Genomic DNA, 10,738 nt, shown 5'->3' with positions numbered 1-10,738 from the left:
ATTTCCACTGGTATCATGGCCTCGCACCCATATGTTAGAGAAAACGGGGTGTCTCCTGTGCCTGCCCTTGGCGTGGTTCTGTAAGCCCAAACGACCTTTGGTAGCTCTTCCAGCCACTGTCTATCGAACTCCCCTAGCCTGGCCTTGAGCCCTTTTAGGATCGTTCGGTTGGTCACCTCGGTCATCCCATTGCTCTGCGGGTGAACTACTGATGTGAAGCGCAGGTCAATGTGCAAGTCGTTGCAAAATTCCTTGAAGGCTCGGCAGTTGAACTGCTTTCCGTTATCAGTTACCAACGCTCTGGGTATACCGAAACGACACACAATTTGTCTCCAGAAGAAATCCCGAACCCGAGCTTCCGTGATGGTGCTCACTGCCTCTACCTCGAGCCACTTAGTAAAGTGATCTACTGCCACTATCAAGAACTTTTTCTGCCCCGTGGTTGGCGTGAAAGGCCCCAGGATGTCAATTCCCCACGTTGCAAATGGCCAAGGACTTGTAATAGGACACTGCTCTGTAGTAGGAGCATGTCGGATATTCTGGTGTCTCTGGCAGTTCTCACACTTCTTTACTATCTCCTCTGCTTGCTTAACCATCAGGGGCCAGTAGTAGCCCTGCAACACTGCTTTCTTGGCCAACATGCGAGGAGCTATGTGTGCTCCGCAAATACCCTCATGTATCTCTCTCAACACATACTCTCCTTCCTCCGCTGTCAAGCATCTCGACCACGGGTGGGTGAATGACTTTCTGTACAAGACTCCGTCGAGGAACGCGTAGTACGGAGCTTGTCGCAAGATTTTGTAGGCTTTATCTCTGTTTTCTGGCAGAGTTCCATCCATCAGGTAGTGGGCTATACCTTGCATCCAGTTTTCCAAAGGCTGAGTTAGAAAAATGGTTTCATAGTTGTCGATACTGGAATGCTTTTGAACAGAGAAATGGACTCCTGGTATCTTTTCGTTCACTGTTGCTGCTTTGGCCAATACATCGGCCTCTTGATTTTCCAAACGAGGAACTTGCTCTATTACCCATTTTCCTCCGAGCTCCTGAATCTTGTTCAAGAAGAACTTGACTCTGTCCACGTATCTCCTCATTTCCGAATCCCGAGCTTCAAAAGTACCCAGAGTTTGACAAACGACTAACTGAGAATCACTCCTTATCGTTACGTGTTCGGCTTTGACCACGTTTACCATTCTCAATCCGATCAACAGAGCCTCATATTCCGCGGCATTGTTGGATGCCGGGAAATCAAATTTTACCGAGCTTCGGAGTGTGACTCCGTGAGGGCCTTTCAAGACTACGCCTGCCCCCGATCCATCCAGATTTGATGCCCCGTCGACTTCTAAGACCCACCGTAGGAGTTGTTCGTCAGGTTCTTCAGGTTGGTCGCTTGCAGTGGTCTCAGCTATGAAATCTGCCAGTACTTGTGCTTTCAGAGCCGGTCTTGGTTCGTACCGGATGTCATATCCTCCCAGCTGGACCGACCAGCTGACTAGCCGTCCCGACATCTCTGGCCTCTGCAGCGCCTTTCTCAGAGGTTGGTTCGTACGTACTACAATGATGTGAGCCTCGAAATATCTCCTTAGTTTTTCCGCCGCCACCTTCAATGCCAAAGCAAATTTCTCAATTTTTGGGTATCTGACCTCCGGGCCTTTCAAGACCCTGCTGAGATAATAAACCGGGGTTTGCAGACCCTTATCCTCCTTCACCAGGACTGCCGCTGCTGTCTCGTCATTCACCGAGAGATACAAGTATAAGATTTCCCCAGGCTCAGGTCTACCCAACACCGGGGGTGTGCTGAGGTAAACCTTCAGCTCTTCAAAAGCTGCGTTACACTCCTCTGTCCACTTGAAATTCTTTGTATTCTTCAGGATTTTGAAAAATGGCAAACATCGTTTGGCCGAGCAACTCATGAATCTGCCCAATGCCGTTACTCTCCCGTTCAACTTTTGTACCTCCTTCACCGAGCTGGGGGCTTTCATGTTCATTACTGCCTCGATTTTCTCCGGGTTGGCCTCAATGCCCTTTTCCGAGATGAGGTGCCCTAGAAATTTCCCAGAGCGGACTGCGAAGACACATTTTTCTGGATTTAGCTTGAGGTTAAAACCCTTCAGCTTTTCAAAAGTTTCTGCCAGATCCGCTGCATGTTCCTCGATCCCTTTAGATTTCACGACTATGTCATCCACATAAACCTCGACATTCTTGCCCAGTTGATCTTTAAAAACCTGATTCATGAGTCTTTGATAGGTTGCCCCAGCATTTTTTAAACCAAAAGGCATCTTCTTGTAGCAATAGGTCCCCAGATCCGTTGTGAAAGCTGTTTTTTCTTCGTCATCTTTACTCATCGGGATCTGGTGATATCCCTGCGAAGCATCTAAGAAGGCATAGACCGCAAACCCGCATGTTGCGTCCACCAGTTGGTCAATGTTTGGCAGAGGAAAACTGTCCTTTGGGCAGGCATTGTTTAGATCAGTGAAATCTATACAAAGCCTCCATCTACCGTTGGACTTCTTGATCAAGACTACGTTAGCCAGCCATTCAGGGTAGTCCACTTTCCTGATGAACCCGGCTTTCAAGAGCTTCTCCACTTCATCTCGGATGGCAATCTGTTTCTCTAGAGAGAAAGTTCTTTTCTTTTGCTTGACAGGTTTGCATTTCGCATCCACATTTAACTTATGCGAGATGATCTTAGGGTCTACCCCCCCAATATCCTCTGGCTTGTTGGTGAACTCCTCCACGTACTGTTTTATCCGAGCTATGATAGCCTCCCGGTGCTCGTCTGGCCAATCTACCCCCAGCTTTACATACATCTCGGATCCCTCTGTAAGTTCAATCGTTTCTAAGTTTTCTCGGGGTTTCTGAGCTTTTTTCTCTCTGATGAGCAGCTCGGGCGTATCGATGTTCATCGTTTCCACCGTGCTGCCCATAGTGGCCATGTAACATTGCCTAGATAGGGTTTGGTTTCCCCTGATAGTTATGACCTCGTTTTCCACTGGGATTTTCATCATCAAGTAACGAATACTAGTCACTGCACCTGTGCTATACAACATAGGTCTACCAAGAATACCATTATAAGCAAGAGGCATGTCAACTATCATGAACAGTGAACGTACCTTCCGTGTTGGTTCCGCCAGGATTCCCTCTGTTCCGTCCTCCTGAGGTATTTCGATGCCGAGCTCTAGATCCAGCTCGACCATGCCCTCTGGGGTAACCGGAGCTCCCCCCAGCCCCAGGAGAGGAATGTTCACAGGCTTGAGGTCGGTCTTGGATCCTCCCATTGTCAAAAAGACTGACAGAGTCAACAAGTTAACCGAGCTTCCATCGTCTACCAGCAATCGTTTTACCCATTTCGATCCAATGATGGCGGATACGATCAAGGCGTCTTCATGAGGAAAATCTACTCCTTTCGCATCCTCTGGCCCGAAAATAATGTTAGGCCATGGCGCCCCAGTAGATACCGACATGACCATCTTTTGCTTTTTCTTTCTGCGCTTGCGACTGTATTCGGACTCTGAGGTTCCTCCCGAGATTGTGTTAATTACCCCCGTGACTTGTGTTTTCTTTGAGGGGGATTGGGCCTCCCTACTCCCCCCGGGCTCCGACCTGACCGAGTTGACCCTCGTATTTCCTCGGTCTTGGCTCTCCTTGGCCACAACAAAATGTTGTAAACGCCCCTGGCAGACTAATTTGTCTATCTCGCTTCGCAAACGTCCACATTCCTCCGTTTCGTGGCCATAACCATCATGAAAATCACAGAACTTGGATCGGTCTCCATCTTTCACTAGCCTCGGTGGATAACGAATCTCTTCGTTGTTGTGCTTGATCCAGGATAGAATCTGCTCCCTTGGTGTGTTAAGTGGCACGTATTGTCTCGGTACTCCTGCTCGATCCACATATCCTTCCGTTCCTCCTCCAATGCTGAAACTTGGCTTAGTACCAGGCCCCGTGCTTGGCGGACTGGTCTGAGCATTGAATGGCTTGTTACCTCTGTACCCCGAAGTCTCGTTCAGAGGTCGGTACCGATCTTGGTTACGGTTAGATCCCGGAGTATTCTGCGTTTTACTGGGAACCGGGCTAGCCGTCCCATAAGACTTCCTCTGCCTTTCCTCATCAAGATTGATATAATTCCAAGCCCTGTCCATCAACTCGGTGTAAGTGTCAACCGGGTTTGTAATCAGGCTGTCTCGGAAAACTTGCATGCTGGTGTTATCTTTCATAGCATCGATGGCGGTATCATCGTTCAAATCTTCTATCATGATCGCCTCGGCATTGAACCGAGCAATGTAAGCTTTTAAACTTTCTCCAGGCTTTTGAAAGCACTTCTTCAAATCACTGGATCTTTTCTTTCGTTCGATGCTCGGGGCAAAATGAGTTTTGAAAGCCATTGCGAGCTCCCTGAAACTGGTAATAGAGCCCTCCTTGAGGTTCTGGTACCATTTTTGCGCCGCATCACTCAACGTTGAAGGGAAAACTTTGCACACCGTGGCGTCCGAGACACTTTGAACTCCCATGGCAACCTGAAAGCAACTTAAATGAGTCATCGGGTCGGATTTACCGTTATATCTGTCAATGGGTGGATATTTAAACTTATCTGGAAATGGGTCATCCCATATAGCCTTTGATAAAGGGCTAGCAATGCCACAGGTAGTAAAAGGTCGAGACTCTGCCTTGTGCCCTTTGTGTCTATCCAGCTCGGCCTGGACCAGACGAGTAACCTCGTCATGCAAAGTTTTCTGATGCTGAGATGCTGCACCCGAGCTGTGAACACTCTCTGCCCCGTTTCTCCTGACCGGTGGGACTCCTGCCCTCGCGGTCCGCAGAGGATCTGCCTCCGGGTCTGGGTCTCCCCTCCCCAAACCAGCGTCACCGCGCTGTGTCCCCGGTGGTAGATTCTCGTCTTGCACCCCCTCCCTTCGAGGAGGAGGAGGATCATTCCGACCTTCGTCTCTCGGAAAAGGGCGATCATGCCGACCTTCGTCTCTCGGCAGATTAGTGTCACGATGATCTTCGCCTCTTGGTGCTTGATGCTCTGTGGGACCCCTAGGTCTGGGTCGTGGGTGATCGCTCCGACCTTCTTCTCTCGGAAGACGACCATCCTGAAACTCAGAAGCTCGGGGTGGCGGGGCCACAGGGGTGGCCGAGGGATTGTAACTTGGGTAATACTGGGACATGACTGCAAAGTGCATCTGCTGCGCCTGGTGTAGCTGGCGAGCCATGTATTCTAAATATTCTTGAGCTTGTAAGACCGCCGGAGGTATATCCTGCCCAGAAGTTGTTCCCGTTCCCGTAGCCACCAGTGTAGCGTCTACCGGGAAGTTGAGTTGAGTGGGAGACAAGGTATTGTGGAGGAAACTCTGAGGCACGGTGGTTCCTGGGGTTGATAAGTGGGTGTGACTTGGATCTGAAACAAAAGGGTTCGCCCTTGGATAGTTTTCCAACCCATATAGAGGCACAAATCCAGCTCCACTGCCGGAGGCCCTGGATCCTCCCACCTGAGCATTCGCTGGAGGAGTTAAGCCAGTGATCACAGAGGTCCGACCACTAGCAGAGACTCCACCAACCAAGTTAGCGTCGGCAACCGTAGTTCCCAGAGGATCTACCCTGTCCAAAACAGGATCATCAGCCATTGTTTCTTGTCAAGATCTGATCAGCAACGTCAAGAGAACCAGAGTAGAACAAGGGAATACAAAACGTTTCCCACAGACGGCGCCAAGTGATAAATCACCAAACAGGATCCAAGCTTTTCCGACCTGCACACCACAAGCAAACAGAGGTCAGAAGGAACTCCGGTGGGGGTCACCGGACGTTCACTCCGACGCTCGAGTAAGGTATTGAAGTAGAGGAAGAAGAAGAAGAGAAAAGAGTGAGTTTTCAGTTGAGAAAAAGAGAATTACCTAGGGTTTGTCCTTAAACCCTCTATTTATAGTTAGGGTTTAAGGACAAACCTGCCTTGCTGGCAGGCTGTGAGCCCAGTGGTCCCAGAATTCGGTTATGCTCACGTGGGAGAATATCCCTGCAGGTGGCGCGGTTCGTTAGGTGTGTCAGAGGGAACATTCCTCACGTACCTGTCAGAAGATCTTCTGTGGTCCCAGGATCTGGTACACGAGTGAGCGCTTCTGGGCAGGACCTCGGAGCCCGGTCAAGCCTTGAAGCCCGGGTAACTTGGGAGTCAAGTTATCATGGTTCTTGTATCTGAGAATGGCTCGGAGCTCGGACCAGATGGTTCGGTCTTTCGGGTTTATGAACTCGGAGCTCGGCCTAGGTTTGAGTCGAATATGACTCAGAGCCCGGATAGAATTCCTGGTCCGACCTTAGCAAGCGTGATTGTCTCGGATGATGTTTGAATTCCCATCGATCCGGTGACCCCCCAAGTCATGTGCTCTATGATTTCAAGAAGGTCGGACATTGTTACCAGGTCGGTGAAATGCTTGACTTAGTGATGCTCATTCCTGGCGAGGTTGCTTCGCCCCTACTAGATGTGCTACGTTATCATTTCATAAAAATTTCAAAAAAATCCAAACCTTTCAATTTTATCCAATTTGTCTTGAAATACATGATTTCGTTTTAATAATGTCTAGTTAAAAAATTTTGCTTATGTGGTAACGATATGTGGTATTGCCACATCAGCGCCAAGTAGGTGCGACATGAGTAAAATTACATAGTTGGACATTATTAAAATGAAATCATGTTTTTCAAGATAAATTGGATAAAATTAGTGGACTATTATTTACCGCCATAAATTACTACCCACCGCCCACTTTTTACCAAAATACCTCTAAGCCATTTTCAGTTTTTTTTTAAAAAAATTCAATCCTCTCAATTCAATTAAAAACCCAACGAACATCCGAACGATTTTACAATAAAAATGTCAAAATCGACTAGAGATAGAGAACGGAACCTACGGTAAATAATCGATTTTTATTTATTTAATTTTTTAATTTTTATTTTTTTTAATTTTTTTAATGGGCCATCGTCCTTAGATGGCGATGGCCCATAAGAGCCATCGCCAAATCAAGGAGATGGCCCCTATGGGCCATCGCCATCATTTGGCGATGGCCCTATGGGTCCATCGCTAAATCAAGGCGATGACCCATTAAAAAAAATTAAAAAAATTTTAAAAATTAAAAAATTAAAAACCAATTAATTATTAAAAGTTACTGTCCTCTATTTTAGGTGATTTTGATATTTTTATTATAAATTTGCTCGGTTGTTTGTCGGGTTTTTAATTGAGTTGAGGGGATTGAGTTTTTATTTTTTATTTTTTAATGTCGTTTTGGCACCTTTTAATAGCTAAAACAACATCAGATAATAACTTTAAACTATAAAACGCCAAAAAGACAAATATTGAGCATTTTCATGTCAAATTTTTAACGTTGTACTTAAATTGTTGTAAACACGAACGGTTGGAATTTATACGGAAATAATTGCTACAAAAACTCACGTTTTTAGTGGCTTGGAATTTATATAAAACTATATACAATGGAACTTAAATTAAAGATTAAGTCGAACTTATAAGCTCATGACAACAATCTATCATGTCGTAAGTTCAGATTTTCTCATAAACGTTCTCCCACTCTGATAAAAAAATTGAGTCGAGCTAAATTCCATTTATTTTTTTATTAAATTGAATCAATAATATATTTTAGTTTTATTTAATTCAAAATGATTGAAACCGAATTATCGAACAGATTATATTTGGTTGCATTTTTTATAATTAAAAGCGACATATTCCATTATCTAATCTAGAACTAATATAATAATTCAACATCAAATAATTTTATATGAAAAACAACAAGATTTAATACCTTTTTTTTTCACTTTCTAAACACAATCTATTTTTAATTTTTTATTATGTCGGCACTCACTATTGGTTATGACACCCGCATTATCCCCCACTCATAGTGCGGCATCAGTATCACCATCTTCCCCACTCTAAAAAGCGAAAGACATGAGAGCAACAAAAAGAAAACATAAACTAAGGAACAAGAAAATATTATTAACAATTCAAAGTTTATTCTGGTTCAACTACAATCCACTTCATTATTATTATTTTTTGAATATGTATTAATATTTGAACTTCTTTAACCTAATAGTAAAGAAACCAAAGGAATTGTATGTAATAATATTTGAACTTCTTTAATCTAATATTAAATAACCCAAAATATTGTATGTAATAATATTTGAACTTCTTTAGCAAAATTTTCAAATTTTGACCTATAATCGGACCAGATCAAACTCCAGTCCAAGTTTCTGGTTTAACATAGTGAAAAAAATAAATTCATATACTATTAGTGCAATTTTTCCTTTTTTTTATTATAGTGCCACATGCTAAATGCCATTATTAAAAAAGAATTTCCAAAACCCAAAGAATCAAAACTATCAAATCCGCCAGCCAGCAATCCACATTATTGTACTCCAAAAGTACCACATTATTGGCTTAAACTAAAAAATGATCTAATAAACCCCATTGTCTTTACTCTTTAAACATCATTAACAACGCACATAATCATAATTCATAAACCATAATTAACACCGACTAATGACTCCAAAAAACTAATTAATCGGTGAAATTAGGAACAATAGCATGAGGCTCACAAGCCTTAGCATCAGGATGCGGCTCAACAGCTGGGTGTGGCTCAACTGGCTTTTTAAGTAACTCTTGGGGCAAATCTTTAATACCCTTTAAATAAAAGGTGTAAAAAAGCTTGAAAGGAAAAATTATTTGTTGGAGTTTAACTTGACCATACACTCCTTCGAAAATCCCTGACCCACCAGTCACAGCAAGGTACGTGTCCTCATAAGTCAAGTAAGGTCCCTGCACAGCTATGTGACCGTAGTCTCCAAAGTAGAAGCTGTAGGTTGCTTCGTACCGGTCACCTTTCATTCCCGGTTTGTTTTGGATCAAAATGCATAGTCCTGCTGTTATTCCTATCCTTTGTTGCAGGTCAGCCGAATAAAGCTGTAATTATTTAACATAAAGTTAGGATTATTTTAATTGTTGGATTGAAAATGATTGTCACATTTTTCTAAAATATTTCTGTATCATGCCTTGCATCACAATTTGTATATTTCATCACTATAAGAATTTCTACTATCTGTTTTACATTTTAAAAGTCTCATATTTTATTTTATTTTTTAGAAATATTTTTACATTACACTTTTTTTTTTACTTTTTTTTAGTCTCTTAAATAAACTTTATGTAAAATTTTATTATCATTAATTGAAGCAAAAAAACATAAAAAAATATAAAAAAGATAAAAATAATATATGTTTTCTTAATCTATGTAAAAACAAATGTGAGTTTTAAAATAGGATCCGAGGGAGTATATTTTAGTAATGAACTATCAAATTAATAATCCATTCATTTTTATCCACTTTTCTTGATAAACATATGATCTTCGGAGTTATGCTCCGATTAATCGAGATTGAGTCGGATAAGATTTCATAAAACAACAAAATTCTTCCATTTTTTTAAATTGATTTATGTGTAAGGCTCAAAATTGAGATTTCTAATTAAGAGTAAATCAGGCTTTGTTACTACATTTCATATTTATTTGCTTTTAATAAGAGATGGCGAATGAACATTTGTTTTCTAGCAAATTCTATAATTAGAAAGTTTTGACCTTCGGGAAAAAAAATACTACATAGAAAAGAAAGAAAAATTTGTAAAAGCAAGAAAATCATTGAAAAGGAATATCTTGAATCACAGACAGCAAGACAGCTAAATTTTCTGGGAAAACAAACAGAAGAAAGAAAAAGAAATGAAATATACCTTGTTGCTAAAAGGAACAAGATCACCAAGTGAATTAACTTGCTTCTGGCTCAAACGGAGATAAGCTGGACTTCCCCGATCCCTTTCATTGATCTCATAAACACACAGTTCTTGAACTTTAGCTGCTGCAATAATTCAAGTACAAATTCAACCAATTAAAGAAAACTGAAAAAAATCAATCAAAAACAACAAAGAGAATCAAAGAGAAAGATCAACTTACTGAGTCTCGAGTCATCATCCGATGGAGCAGCTTGATTCTTGCACGAGAAGGGTCTGTTAGGAGAAGAAAATTTGTTAAAATGAGCAGTTCTTGAAAAAATGGCGGTGAGATTTGGATTTGATGGGTTCGCAATCTTGAAAGGCAAGAGTGAGTTGGTGGTGGGAGTGGATGATCTAGCAGATGAGTCGCTCGGACTCATCAAAGAGAAAGTTCTCAAGGAAGAAGTGGAGCAAGCCATGTTAATTTGATATGGGTAGGTTGGGGGGTGTTTGGCAGGGAAGAAAGTGAGGGGAATTTAGTGAGTAGTGGTGATGATGATAGTCCAAAGAAAGTTGTTTATATAGAAGGCGCAATGTGGGTAGCCGTGAACCTAGTACTGCTGGGTGGGGTGGGGCTAGTCTCTAGTCTCTGGCTCAGTTTTTCTACTATTAATTAAAGTTGAATTTAAAATTCTTCTCCATAATGTGATTCACGACAAATTTTTTTAATAATAAGATGATAAACTTTTGTTATGGTCATTAAAATATTAGCATAATTGAGTTCAAGTTACAAACTACATTTTTAAATGTTGAGTTTAAATTCTGTTAGATAATTTCAACCACATAAACATTAATTTTTTTATTAAATATATTTAAAAACTTAAAGTTATCATTTTAGTTTTAATCGCTGAAATATGAATAGTAGAAATAGAATTATTAATTAAAATATTATTTGTATTAAAATATGATATGTATATAAATAGATATGTG

General features: G+C 42.0%; 1 protein-coding gene across 1 annotated transcript; it reads right to left on the bottom strand.

Moving 5' to 3' along the window:
• Positions 1-8,349: 8,349 nt before the first annotated feature.
• On the bottom strand, positions 8,350-10,304 carry LOC126679513 (allene oxide cyclase, chloroplastic-like). The gene is made up of 3 exons (XM_050374560.1): positions 9,990-10,304; positions 9,770-9,894; positions 8,350-8,956 (listed from the first exon to the last, which is right to left on the bottom strand). Exons 1-3 carry the CDS (start codon positions 10,225-10,227, stop codon positions 8,555-8,557), a joined length of 765 nt encoding a protein of 254 aa, XP_050230517.1. The 5' UTR covers positions 10,228-10,304; the 3' UTR covers positions 8,350-8,554.
• Positions 10,305-10,738: the final 434 nt, after the last annotated feature.

This window comes from Mercurialis annua, linkage group LG4 (genome assembly GCF_937616625.2).
Source record: "Mercurialis annua linkage group LG4, ddMerAnnu1.2, whole genome shotgun sequence".
Classification (NCBI taxonomy): Eukaryota; Viridiplantae; Streptophyta; class Magnoliopsida; order Malpighiales; family Euphorbiaceae; genus Mercurialis; species Mercurialis annua.
The sequence above is the reverse complement of the archived record's forward strand: the minus strand, read 5'-3'. Positions and strand labels throughout refer to the sequence as shown.